This window comes from Hypanus sabinus, chromosome 29, assembly GCF_030144855.1.
Source record: "Hypanus sabinus isolate sHypSab1 chromosome 29, sHypSab1.hap1, whole genome shotgun sequence".
NCBI lineage: Eukaryota > Metazoa > Chordata > Chondrichthyes > Myliobatiformes > Dasyatidae > Hypanus > Hypanus sabinus.
Window position 1 is genome coordinate 8,945,604 of NC_082734.1, and position 15,068 is coordinate 8,960,671.

The following is a 15,068-nucleotide window of genomic DNA, read 5'->3' on the forward strand; positions in this document are numbered from 1 at the left end:
AACCTCAGTGGAAAAAAAGGCATGCTTGCACTTACACATAAGTTTATATACTTCACACAAATCTCCCTCATTTTCCTGCGCTCCAGGGAAAACTCAACCTATTCAAACTTCCTCTGTAACTCAATTCCTCAAATCCCAGCAATAGCCTTGAAAATTTTCTCCATGCTCTTTTTGTATTATTGATATCTTTCCTGTAGCAAGGTGACAAGAACTGCACAAAATGCTCCAAATTAGGCCTCATCTATGTCTTATACAACTTCAAAATAACATCCTAACTCCTGCACTCATGTGGTTAAAATGAAACAATCAAATTTAGCCTGGATTTCATTTCAGCTGAAGCCTGTCTTGCCTTTCCAGCAATAACTTTATGGTGAGTTAACTGCTGGAAGAAATTGGCCTTCTAATAGAAAAGATGTGCTTCAGTTTTGGCAATAAACACCTCGCTGACTGGAAAGGGAGAGCACAAGGGCACAGATCTTGAGGACAATACATACCAAGCTAAAATCACTCATTAGAGCTCATCATTTGGGACCATTATAAAGTACAAAGTAAGTTTATTACCAAAGTACATACATGTCTTTATATACAATGTTTTTTTGTGGGCATACTCAACAAATCAAAGAACCATAACAGAATCAGTGAAAGACCACACCCAACAGAATGGACCAACATCCAATGTGAGAAAGACAACAAACAATCAATCAATAAATATCGAGGACATGAGATGAAGAGTCCTTGAAAAGGAGTCCATAAATTGTGGGAACAGTTCAGTGATGGGGCAAGTGCAGTTGAGTGGTTCAAGGGCCTAATGGTGAAGGAGTAATAACTGTTCTTGAACCTGGTGGTGTGAGTCCTGAGGGAATTACAGAGACAAGCACATGCCAGGAAAACACTGGAATCTCCATTGTGGATGTGGATGCAAATTGCTGTGAAATATTGCTAGGCTTCTAACTCATTTGGACAACGTAAAAAGTATTGGGACTGAGAGGTTCCACATGAAAGGACTCAACCTGAAATGTTGACTGTCCGTCCCCCTCCACAGGTGCTGGGTGATCTCCTCCAGTATATTGTTTATCACTCCTGACTCTAGCTTGCCTGTCTCTCAGATCTTAGCATTTCTTCCTAGTTAAACATCCCCTCCACATCCTCTCTATCCAGGCCTTTCAACATCCAGTAGAGTTCAATGAGATCAATCTCATCTTTCTGAACTCCATTTGGTACAGGCCAGGATCATCAAACACTCTTCGGTTAAGCCTTTTGTTCCTGGGCTGATTCTTGAGAACATCCTCTAGCACTTCTGACATTCTCTCTTGTACGACTCGATTGCAAAGGCTCTCCAAAGGATGCCCCACTTTGAAGAAGTTTGCCTCCTCCCACTGGCGGGTATCCTGTGAGACCCTCACTCACTGCACCCCCTCTATGTTTTCTGCTCTTCAGTAATGACTGATCCTGTTTAGGGGTCTTGGCCTGCGATATTGATTGCCCCATTCCCCTCCACAGATGCTACCTGACCTGCTGAGTTCTTCCAGTATTTGATTTGCTGCTCCAGATCACAGCATCTGCAGTCTCATTTGTCTTGGAAATATTTTACTGGATCGTCCAGCCAAATGTCTGCCCACATTAGTTCTAGGCAAAACATCCATCAGGAACCATATGATATAGGACCATTCAGCCCATCAGATCTGCTCTCCCGTTTAATCATGGCTGATTTATTTTTCTTTAAGCCCATTCTCCCACCTTCTTCCTCTAACCCTTAATGTCTGTGCCAAACAAGAATCTATAAATCTCTGCCTTGAATCCATCCAGTGGCTCCAGAACCCTCTGTGGCAACAAATTGCCCAGCTTCGCTTTGCTCTGGCTGTAGAAATTCCACCTCCCCTCAGTCTCTCAGAGTTCTGAGGCTGTGCCCACAGATCTTGGCATCTCTTGCTAATTAAAACATCCCCTCCACACCCTCTCTAACCAGGCCTTTCAACAGCCTGTGGGGTTTAATGAGATATGCCCTGATCTTTCTGAACTCCATTCGGTACAGGGCCAGATTCATCAAGCACTCTTCGCCTTTCGTTCCTGGGATCGTTCTTGTGAAATCCTCAGATCCCTCTTCAGGACCAGCACTCCAGAGGGGAGACATCAACTGCACGAGCCAGTGGAGAGTGATAGTGCATTACTGCCCAGAGCAGGCTGCTTCTCTGAGCACTGAGCGCTGTGTGATCTTTACTCCAGTGACACATCTTGCTCATGTCCTTTTATGGGTGGGGAAGGCTGACATGGCACCGTAATTTGGTGCCCTGGTGGTGCCAGCAACCGATTTCAATGCCGCCATTATCCATAAGGAGTATGTACTTTCTCCCGAGCATGTAGGCCTTCTCCAGCTTCCTCCCACATTCCAAAGAAGTTCATTGGTCACATGAGTCTCAATGTCAATCATCCAGGAAGGAGGAGGATTTTTGAAAAGCATTTAAAATATTAATTGGAGCCAGTTTTGCTGGGCAGACTTTCGGATGAGTCGTTGTGGCTCACACTCTCCAGGATAATTCCCATCCTGCTGCTCCAGGCAAGGGATGGGGTAGAAATGATTGGAGGAGGCCAATCAAGGCCTGACAACCAACACACCGTCCAAGTCTTCTCACCACGGTAGCGTAGTGGAGGGCCAGAAGGGTTAATCGGCAGTGTGTGTCGCTAAATAAATAAATAAATAAATAACTTCAGGGTGCAAAAATTGCCATTCTGTAAATAGGCCAATGATCTATCCAGAATCCTAATCTCAGTGATATTATGACTGAAACAACACCGTTAACAATGTATTTTAACCCTTACAGCTCTTCAAAGGCAAGTTTTACTACTGCCAGGGTCACGATACTCGCAACGTCACCAACAGGTCAGACTGTTTGTTGGCGAACTACAAGTGGATGCATCACAAGTATAACTTTGACAACCTCGGACAGGTACAGAATTAACAATTGCTATCTCTTCTAGAGATTGGTCTTCCTGATCAATGCATGGAAATAATGTCATATCAGTAAGTATTAGCTGCAGGGCTACAGTGGGTGGAATAGCAGTAAGTATTGATCACTAACCTGCAAGTTCTACCTTCTTTTGCCCATGTTCTCACTGTCCAATTGCTCTCTTATCACTTATTGACAGCTTCGCCCAATGGTCACCTAAAAATTGAACACTAGACTAAAATGTGTGGTATATCAGATTCCTAGCCTACATTGCTAGTATATTGATGAGTATTGATTGTTGGAGTATAAATTGTGGGATATTAATTATATTGATCACTGAACCACAATAGGTGATATATCAATATTTATTGATTACATGATTATAATGTGTGGTATATCGGTATATATTGATTCCTAGACTACATTGGTAGTATGTTGATGAGTATTGATCACTGGAGCATAAACTGTGGGATATCAATTATATTGGTCACTGAACTACAATAGGTGATATATCAAGGTGTATTGATTACATGACAATAATTGGTGGAATATCAGTGTACTGTATATTGATCACTAGTCTACATAGACTGGTGCCATATCAGTGTATATTGATGGTATATCAATGAGTACTGATCACTGGGCTACAATGGGTGGTATATCATGTACGTTCATCAAAAGACTACATTGAATGATATATCAGTGTATGCATCAGTCAGTTTTGAATGTGTGAATGTGCTAAATGGATCAGTTCAAATCTATTATATTATGATATCTTGGGCCTGATGAATAGATGAAGTAATGGGAAAAGCTCTCGTTGGCTCTGATTTCTTATCACTTGTGGAAATGATAGTGATCCTGGAACTGATACCCTATCTTCTCTACCATAAATTACCAATGAGGAAATAGAAGAGGGTCCAGTGAAAAAAGTAGGGCTAGATCAGATTCATTACTGGGAATGTCTTTTAGACCATAAGACATAGGCCATTTGATCCATCAAGTCTGCACTGACTGACATTCCATCATGCTGATTTATTATCCCTCTCAACCCCATTCTCCTGCCTTCTACCTGTAACCTTTGACACCTGTACTAATCATTTTCATTTTTAGAATCTTTTTATTGCTACAAAATCTTCTACAGCTATAAAATGATACAAAACTTCAACAAATTAATGCGTATACAATTAATAAAGCTGAAAAGCTGATCTAATATATAAAAATGGAAAAAAATTTATATATAAGGAAAAGAAAGGAAAAAAAGAACCCTGTCTAACTAAGAAAAAAAAACCCACTGACTACAAAAAAAAGGAAAAAAGACCCGTTAGGAATCACCCCCCTGGAGCAATATGTCTTACCATCATCTATATATATATATATCAAGAAAAAGAGTTATCAACCGCCAATTCACATTTATATTAAAAAATAAAATTGGAAAGAAACCATATAAAATAATTAAAATTAAATGGTAATATTCGGCAAAAGAACTCCATCTTCTCTCAAAATCGAATCAGGGATCAAAAGTTCTACTTCTAATTTTTTCCAAACTGAGACATAACGTTACTTGAGAGAACCGTTCAATTAATGTAGGGGCAAAAGTATCTTTCCATTTTAATAAAATAGCCCTTCTTGCCAATAGTGTAACAAATGCAATTACATGTTGATCTGAAGATGAAATACCCTGAATATGATGTGGAACTACTCCAAATAGAACAGTCAATCTATTAGGTTGTAAATTAATTTTCAGAGCTTTAGAAATTGTAGAAGATAAAGATTTCCAAAACCTGCAGTAATCAAGAACCTACCAACCAATGCTTTAAATATAATCAATGACTTGGCCTCCATAGCCAAACAATTTCACAGGTTCACTACCCTCTGGCTAACGTCACTGAAAAGGGCACACAGAAAATGACAAGTGGGGTGGATTTTGAAAGGCAGGGACAACAGGATAGCAAAATAATTTGCCGTCCAAGACAGAACTGTGCTGGGAGTAAGGACATGGAATCAAGAAGCATCTCCAGCACTCTGACAGTGGCACTGACTGTCAAGTAACTAATGTTAAGGGCTGTAGCCCCCACATCAGAGTGTTACACAGTGGCCTGTAAGAGTTACATGAAGTGAACTGGTTGCTCTCAATTCCCAGCTGAGAGTGTCCTCTTTACCAACAGTAAATGCCAGGCACAAGTGGTGTAACATTCCTTTCTTAAAACCATAAGATTATAAGACATCGGAACAGGATTAGGCCATTAGCCCATCAAGTCTGCTCCGCCATTTATTTTCTCTCTCAACCCCATTCTCCTGCCTTCTGCCCATAACCTTTGACACCCTTACTAATCAAGAATGTATCAACCTCTGCTTTAAGTATACCCACTGACTTGGTCTCCACAGCGGTCTGTGGCAATTAATTCCACAGGTTCACCATCCTCTGGCTAAAGAAATTCATCCTTATCTCTGTTCTAAAGGGATGTGCTTTTAGTCGAAGGCTGTGTCCTCTAGCCCTCGACTCTCCCACTATAGGAAATGCACTCAGAACGTCTGGTCAGACCTAGTTCTTTCAATCTCTAGGCCTCTCAATGTTCAGTAGGTTCCAATGAGAATCCCATTATTCTTCTAAACTTCAGCAATTGCAGGTCTGGAGCCATCAAATGCTTCTAAATACTTAAACCCTTTGGTTCTGAGGCTATGGTCTCTGTCCTGGACTTTTCCTACTACTTCAAACATCCTTTTCACTTCCACACTTTTCATGCCTCAGTAGGTTTCAGTAAGATCCCTCCTCATTCTTCTAAACTCTGAACTCCAGTGAGTGCAGAGCTAGTGCACTTCATACGTAGAACCTTTCATTCTGGGAATGAAATGATTAATGTGCGAGGAGCATTTGATGCCTCTGAACAGTGTTGTGTTCTAAAGATACTGTCGACCTACTGGTGGTTGGTTTTCTCATTTGTGTCTCTCCGCAACAGGCCCTGATGTCTCTCTTTGTGCTCGCTTCGAAAGATGGCTGGGTCAACATCATGTACCATGGGCTGGACGCCGTGTCCATTGACCAGCAGGTAAAGGAAGGAATGAATGCTGAAAGAACTGCAGCTATTTAACCATGGTGGGCATCACCACCTGCCTTGATCTTTGCCAATAAGATAGCTTTACTCCCTTGACTTAGCATAGCAGCCAATGGGACAGTTAGAACACCAATAAGTCAGGTTCCATCCTAACTTCTGGTGTGCCTGTGTGGAGTTTGTGCATTGTCCCTGAGATAGCACGGGCTCTCTCAAGGTGTGTTGCTTTCATACACACCCCAAAGATGTGGGGTAGTAGGTTCATTTGCCATCATATTTTCTTGTGTAGAAGAACAGAGAAGAAAATGTAAGACATTTTAAATGAGATTAGTATAGGATTGGTGTAAATGGGTGTTTGAAGATCAAAGTGAAAGTTACTCATCACCAGGTATTAGATGGTCTTGGGTTTTCATTCCACACACACACCTGATATCATAACAGAATCAGAATCAGGTTTATATGTTGTGAAATGTGTTGTTTTGTTGCAGTACAGTGCAATACAAAAATATACTATAAATTATAATAAGAGATTTATACTGTATTAAAAGTAGTGAGGTAGTGGTCATGGGTCCATTGTCCATTCAGAAATGAAGCGATGTAAGTTGTGAAGTATACCCAAGAACACTAGGATTAGAACCCCTCAATCCTGTCCCCTCTCTTCAGTCTGATTTACCCAGCCCTCAATCCTGCCCTTCTCTTCACTCTGATCTACCCTAGCCCTCAATCCTGCCCCTCTCTTCATTCTGATCTACCTCAGCCCTCAATCCTGTCCCCTCTCTTGTCTGATCTACCCAGCCCTCAATCCTGCCCCTCTCTTCAGTCTGATCTACCTCAGCCCTCAATCCTGCCCCTCTCTTCAGTCTGATCTAACTCAGCCTCAATCCTTCTCTGTGCCTGATCACTGTCAATCTCAACCACCCAATTTTGTTCATAATGCATCTACTCCTGCTTTAAATACTTTTAATGAGCTAGCCTCCTCAACTCTCTGGGGCACAGTATCTATGCACACCAAGCTTCCTCAAGCATCATTATGACAATGGCCTAATCAGTTTGTTTAGTGCTGGTTGTGAGATGAATATTAACCAGGGACTTAATAGGGTAGGAGGACATACAAAGTGGGTGGGAGAAGCAGGTTTATACGACTATCCAATAATTTAGTTCAAATTCAAGATTATTGCCAAGCAGTGATATGTATACCACCAATCAAAACAATGTTCCTCTGGGACCAAGGTGTACAACACAGTACATATAACTGAGACATACACACACCACAGAAAGTAATGTTTCCACAAATACATATAGAAATAATAAAATATATTCCAGAAGATTGACATTTAGCATAAGATGCATTTATGACACAAGTTCAAAATTAAGCAGTTTAACCCTCCTTTATAAGTGATGAGACCTGGGTGGTAGCAGGGAGTTCATGAGTCCCACTGGGGGAAGAAGCTTTTTCCCATCCTAGTAGTCCTTATCCTAATGCTGTGGTACCTCCTGCCTAATGGTAGGAGTTCAGAGAGATTGTACACTGGATGGGAGTGATCAGAGACAATACTATGGGTCCTTACACCTTACACATGGTGACGTTATGGGTGCACTTGATATCATCTCATGATGTTACTCTCTACGTAAGAAGCTTAAATTGGTAAATTGGTTCATTATTGTCACATAGGCTGAGGTCCAGTGAACAACTTAATTAACACAATCCAACACAAAGTGGACATCTTGATTGATACTGTCAGATCCTGGTGACTTTGTGATTCAGAGGTCAAGAACGAGGCATAAATCTTGTAATTATATCTATTTTGTTACTTGTTCATTACAATAAAAAGTCATGGTCACCAACTCACTCGACTGTAATGGAGAGAGAAGGTGAAGGAAGACCACAAAGAAAAGGAGGACAAAGATGTTTGTGATGGATATTCACTGCCTAGGGCCTTGGGGTGTTTTTTGTCAAGCTCAGTTTTCTAACACAACAGCTGACTCTTCCAGGGGTCAAAGTATTGTTTTTGTGTAAGTTAAACACCCAAAAATATTCATTGCTCAGCTTCTTGTCATAAACAAGAACCAATCTTCAGTTTTTTTTTCTTTTTTGCTTTTCTTTTCTTTTGTAATTTATTTTTTATTGAAGTTTGTCATCAAACAAACATTTCCATAAGATGTATTTCAGATACTGTACATATATATCAAATAATCATATTTGTCACAAATCTCCACATAATAATTATCTAGAATACTTACAGAAAGGAGAGCAGAGAAAGAACAATCGAAATAAGAAAATTATGTACAAAGTAGGGAGTGATTTTTTTTTACAACATATTCATTGACTTGTGAGAATAAAATCAGGCCTATGAGGTGTTATGTAGTTAAACCATTTTTCCCAGTATAAATCAAATTGTTCCAACTTATGATTAGCAGATGCTGTTATCTTCTCCATTTTGTATATGTCCATTGTAATTTCCATCCATACATTAAAGTTGGGCTCTCCTGTGATAACCATGTCCTGGTAAGGGCCTTTTTACCAGCCACCAGCACTATATTCATTAAATATTTATCTCTTTTCAAACATTCTTCAGGTATATACCCAAAATACATGGTCTTACTCTCTAAGGGTATTTCACATTTAAAGGTGTCTTGTAGAGCAATATGTATCCCACTCCAATATTCCTTAATAATGGGACATTCCCAGAAAATATGATAATGGTTTGCATTTTGATTTCCACAACTTCTCCAGCAAACAGGGATGGTACTATCATAATGGGATTTCTGAGAGGGTGTAATAAAATATCAAGTTTTTCCACCCGAACTCCCTCCATTTCTGCGAACTGGTACACTTCCATTGATGCCTCCCTATTATTGTCCATTCTTCCTCAAATATTATTATCTCTCCTTCCTTCTTCCATTTTGGTTTAATATATATAGTCGAATATGTTTTAAGATTTGACAAACCCTTATACACACTTGAAATGATTCTACTACCATTGTCTGAATTATATGCTTTTCTAAATAGCTCTATCAGACACGTACTTGCCTTGGTTACATTTTTAACCCTCCTATTAACATACTGTCTCATCTGTAAATACCAATAGAAGTCTTGTTTCTCTAACAAGTGTTTTTTCTTTGAGCATTTCAAAACTGAACAGTATTCCTTCTTTCATTATATTGCAAATAGCTGTTAATCCTTTAGCTGTCCAGTCCTTAAATCTAGCATGCAGTTTATTCAGCATAAAACCTGAGTCATATGCACACTATTTAAAAATTGCAATGTCTCTCTCTAGTTTATATTCTTTTATAATAGTTTTCCATATTTTAAGAGTCCATTTCACCCATGGGTTATCAATAGTATTTAATAACTTTGTAGGTTGTTATCAGCCAAAATTTCCTGTATGGGGATGGAAAGTATCCTCTCCTCAATGTTTTTCCATTGAGCGTCATTTGATGGGTTACACCAGCATATCACAGCTCTCAACTGTGCTGCAAAATATTAATCTCTAAGAGAAGGTAGGCTCCATTGCCCCCCCCCACCCTTTTCCTTGGCTAATTGCAAAGTTTTGAAATGAACTCTAGGTCTTTTACCTTGCCATATATATCTTGATAGCATCTTGTTCCATTCATTAAATTGGTTTTGGTTAATCTCTATTGGTAGGGTCTGAAAGAGATATAATAGTCTGGGCAGTATATTCATTTTAATAGATTCAATCCTTGATCTGAGACCAAGAAAAGGAATTAGGTTCCATCTTGTTTTATCTTCCTTAATTAACTAACGCCTGACAGTGCCAGAAATCCGGGTTCAGTTCCTGCTACAGTCTGCAAGATTCTCCCCATTTCTTCCAGGTGATCCAGTTTCCTCCCACACTCCAAAGGATTAGGGGTGGCTATGCTGGCCAGGGAAACATGGCAGTCTGCCCCAGAACAATCCTTGGACTGAGCGAGAAAAGGGCACTTCACTGTGTAGTATGTACACGTGACAAATGAAGCTGAACTTGAAGATTTTTAATTTTTAATGCAGAATCTCCTATATCTGTTTAGGCACCTGCCCCCACACATCCTTCTGTGTGTCAGAATTGAAATGTTGCTCAGCATTTCCTCTGAAGTGCCCAAAGGCACCTAAAGGCTCTATAATTATTAAACAGAAGCTGCTGAAATTGAATTGAAAAGCACAGCTTACAATCTGAAAATATCTTGAGCAAGATATTTAACCATCTTCTTAACAGGGTACTTTCACATCTGTAATAGCTCCAGCTGCTTGTGATGGTTTCCTAGGTTCTAGTGACATTGTAGGTCCCTCATTCGGAATGGCTTCTCGTAACAGATGGATAACACATAAGGTTATAAAACTAATTAAGTTGTGAAATAGATCTTGCAAATGGGCTGATGAGTTTAACTCTGTTTATGCCTGAAGTGAGAAAATTGGGCTGGGGTGCTCCTCACACGCACTCACACCACGCAGCCCTTTGTGAGTTAATTTTTATCAATTCTCAGACTAGCACTCTCTAAGTGCCTGTAGTGCCTCATTGTCTATTTATTTTTTCAACATAATTGTTGCACCCATTTCCTTTCTACCCTCTACCCGTGTTATAGGGTGGCACGGTGGAGATACATCTCTACCAAAGGAGGTGTAAGGAGCTCCTTCCCTCTGCTAGCCTGAGGTCACCTTTGAGCAAGATGTCGATGCCCCCTCGATCAGTGTCACATGAAGCCATGAGAGCACTGGTGGATGGTTGTATGGGCAGTGGGTGCATATCACAAGTCCTGGTTTTGCAACCACTGACGCCAGACAGGCAATCTCTGAAGAGTATTGCTAATGGCTGGGGTCACCCATCTTGTAAAGACACTGCCCAGAACAAGGCAATGGCAAACTACTGTTGAAAAATTGCCGAGAGTAACTATGGCCAAGAACACCCACATCATACGACACAGCACATAATGATGATGTCATATGACATGGCATATTATAATGATGATAATCTTTGTTATCTTTGGCTCTCTGTCCTTCTCTGTTAATCACTCGTTCTCCCTGACTCTTGTGGTTCGATGGGTAGGTAGTTCTATCTCCTCTACCTGCCACTGCCCCATCTCTCTCCGTCTCTCTATCTCTTTCTCTCTTTCCCTCCCTCGTGTCTGTCTTCCCACCTCCCTCCCTCCTCTCCCTTCCCTCTCTCCCTCTCCCTCTCTCTCTTTTTCTCTGTCTCTGTTTCTATTTCTCTCTATCTCACTCTCCCTGTCCTCCTTTCCCTTTTCCTCCCTCTCTCTCCCTTCTTTCTCTCTCTCCTCTCCTACCTCTCCCCTTTTAATCCCTCCTTTACTTTTATCTTTATTCCTCACTACCCTTCAATCTCCCAATGTCCTCCCTCTCTCTCTCTCTCACTCACACACACACACACACACACACACACACACACACACACACACACACACTGCCCATTGCTCTTCCTCTTTCTATCTCTCATCTTGAAGAAGAGAAGATTTGGACTACAACTCCCAACCAAAAACTTCAGCCCAGTATCCCAGACCCTCATTTTCCATGCAGATCTGTAGGAGTGCTGCACTGTCAGGGTTATGGTGCTTCTAATGGGAGTTGAGGCTCTTAGGTAGCTGTTTATGTATGTCATGGTGTGTACAGAGTGGAGGAGGTCTCCCTCGTGCCAAGGTCAATACTTATCCCATAACCAGCATCACAAAAACACCTTCTCCCCTCATCATCACATTGCTGTTTGTAGAGTCTTGCTCTGTGGAAATTGGGTGCTGCGATTCCTCCAGCAGGTCAAGCTACAGGTCATCTGAAAGTCGCTGAAAGGCAGGAGATCTGGGGATTCTCTGAAACCCACCGTACAGTCACTCTTTGCTCTTCGCAGTGCTCTCCTGCTCTCTGTGGCAAGAGTAACACAAGAGATTTTAACAGGCTCTTTCTTTACAAAATGAGAGTCTGAGAATTGTAGATCCATTGAGGAAGAGTCCAGACCCTTCATACAGCATCAGATATCATACAAGTTCTACTTCGTTGTCAACAGTGAGCAGGCTACTGTCTTTTGTCTACTGGGCGGGTTGACCTAACAGGTGGCTTTATCAATTCTGAAGTGAGCTCATTGAGGAAGATCCCAGACCCTTTGGTTTGCTGAATCCATGAGGAACATCAAGTGCCTATACTTACACTGTTCCCGTTTCATTCTTCTCACCTTCCCACCCCTCCTAACCAACCCCCAGTTCAGTGTTCACTGTACACTAAGTGGACAATCAGTCCACCATGAGTATGGAAGGAAACCAAATGACCTGGAGGCAGCATCGGATATCATACATGCTCTAACTCTTTGTTAACAGTAAGCAGGCTACCGTCTTTTAGTCACTGTGTGGGTGAACTTAACAGGAGGCTGTATCATTTCTGAAGTGAGCTCTAGGTGTTTTCATAGAGAAGGTGGGATTTAAGGAGGCATCAGTACAAGACAGTTATAAAATCCAAAGGAGAACTCAACAGAGATTTAGTGGACAGAAAACCAGTCTTTGATGTGTCTTAACACAAACAGCTAAGCCAACTGGTCCATGCCAACGAAGATTCCCTCTAAGGTAATCCTATATGCCCATATTTGGTCCATGCCCCTCCTAAAATCCTAGAGTCTTTTGAATGTTGTTAAAGTATCTGCCTCAACCACTTCCTCTGGCAGCTCAGTCCATATCCAGACCACTTTTAGAGTGAAAACATTGCCCTTCAGCTTCCTATTAAAGCTCTCCCTTCTCTCCTTCAACCTCTGTCCTCTAGTCTTTACTCACCAACTCTGGAAAAAAAAACTATGCACTTTGACCCCTGTCTATGATTTATTTCACGCAACTTTACACTTAGTGGCCACTCTGTTAGGTACACTCATGCACCAATTGGTTAATGCACATATCTAGTCAGCCAATCATGTGGCAGCAACTCAATGAATAAAAGCATGCAGACATAGTCAAGAGATACAGTTGTTGTTCAGACCAAGCATCAGGATGGGGAAGGAATGTTACGTAAGTGACTTTGACCGTGGAATGATTGCTGGTGCCAGATGGGGTAGGTAGAGTATCTCAGAAACTGCTGATCTCCTGGGACAACAGTTCCTAGAGTTTACAGAGAATGGTGTGAAAACCAAAAAAATAAATCCAGTGAGCAATAGTTCTGTGGGTGGAAACACCCTGTTAATGAGAGAGGTCAGACGAAAAAGGCCAGACTGGTTCAAGCTGACAGGAAACCAACAGAAGCTCAAATAACTATGAGTTACAACAGTGGTGTGTAAAAGAGCTTCTCTGATTGTACAACACATCGAACCTTGAAGTGGATGGGCTACAGCAGCAGAAGACAATGAACATACACTCCGTGGCCACTCTATTAGGTACAGGAGGAACAGAGTGTGTAAGATTACTCTTCATTCTTCAACTCCAGTGAAGAAGGTTCCAACCCACTCAAACTCCCACCACACCTCAGTCCCTCAAATCCTGGTGATATCCTCGTAAATCTCCTCTGCACTCTTCCCAACTTAATGGTACCTTCTTTGCAGCAGGGCAACTTAAATACACTATTCCAAACGTGCGTCAAGTGATTTTATTTTTATTTACTCGCTTTCGGGATCTGCACATCAGTGGCAAGGCCAGCATTTATTTCCCATCCCTAGATACTCCCATGTGGCTGTGAACGACAGGGTTGAATTGGAGCAAAGGGTGAGGGGGGGGGGGGGAGTGAATGGAAGGAGCTGGAGGAAGATAGCAGGGGGAGGGAGCAGAGAGGCCCACTTTCCATGAAGGTGGTATCATGCACAGCCCAGCCTAGAGGGCTCAAGGGTGTAACTGAACTGAGTACCTGAGGACTGTAGCACTAGGCGGAGCGAGCTGGGTGCCGCTGACGCACCTTTGTGCCAGGGACTGACCGCTGTGACCCTCCCCTCGCAGCCCATCATCAACCACAACCCCTGGATGCTGCTCTACTTCATCTCCTTCCTGCTGATTGTCAGCTTCTTCGTGCTCAACATGTTCGTTGGCGTGGTGGTGGAGAACTTCCACAAGTGCCGCCAGCACCAGGAGGCCGAGGAGGCGAGGAGGCGGGAGGAGAAACGCTTGCGGAGGCTGGAGAAAAAGCGCAGGAGTAAGGAGGCGTTTCGCCTATCTTTGCTGTGTTAGCCCCTTCGGTCTTCTTCATCAATTAGTCCGGCTTTCACCCTCCCCAAAGTTCCCAAAAAACATGCACCTCCATTCTGGAGACTCCCATAAAGTCCAGTGTCCTTTCAGCCAGTGTTTTCCAGATCACTGTGCAAAATCATCCCCGCAGTGATCCCTTATCCTGTCACCTTCAAGTGGACCCTGACTTTAACCCCAGAATGATTCTCACCCTTCCTACCAGCTCACACCTACAATCATGTCATTTTCTGCCTGACATGAGTGTCCCCACGATGTCGACCTTCCCCTGACCAAACATATTTCTATATCCTTCCCTCTTTACTTCTGATCTCCTTTCCTAATTCCCATCTTTTCAGCCCCTTCTTCCTTCACCCCTTCATCTCATCAAGTCCCCCCCAACTATTCCCTTCCTCGCTCCCACATTACCACCTCCCTGCCTCCATTTCTCCCTCAGCTTTTACATCATATTAACACTCCATATGTTCCCTTTGTTTACATCGCTACCACATTTCCTTCCTCCTGTTCCATTCCCTTTCTTGTTTCCATGCTCACCCTCTATCCCTCATTTGACCCTTCCTTTCTCACTCCATCCCTGGACTCAGCTATCCCTCCTTTCCCCTTCCTCTTCCTTCCTGCTATGCTGCTTCTTTTCCCTCCATCTTGTCCCCTCCCTTCCTATTTCATCTCCTCCAATCTCCTTCCCTTCCTCCCTTCTCTCATTCTCCCTCTTCCTCCTGGGGATGTGAAATAAAGAGATGGTAGACAATATTGGAAAACTAGACGATAGGACCCACAATAGCTGATTATTATCTCTCTCAGCCCCATTCTTCTACTTTCTCCCTGTAACCTCCAATGCCCTTACTAATCAAGAACCTATCAAACTCTACTTTAAATATACTCAATGACTTGGCTTCCACAGTCATGTGTGGCAACGAATTCTACA

The 15,068-nt window shown here is 42.1% G+C and overlaps 1 protein-coding gene across 1 annotated transcript in view; it reads left to right on the plus strand.

The window, feature by feature from the left end:
• Window positions 1-15,068, plus strand: part of cacna1ia (calcium voltage-gated channel subunit alpha1 Ia) — a 589,581-nt gene that overhangs the window by 523,177 nt on the left and 51,336 nt on the right. The window contains exons 22-24 of the mRNA XM_059953562.1: window positions 2,820-2,945; window positions 5,900-5,989; window positions 13,901-14,093. Of these exons, the coding sequence (XP_059809545.1) occupies window positions 2,820-2,945; window positions 5,900-5,989; window positions 13,901-14,093 (409 nt within the window). The remainder of the gene's footprint in view (window positions 1-2,819; window positions 2,946-5,899; window positions 5,990-13,900; window positions 14,094-15,068) is intronic.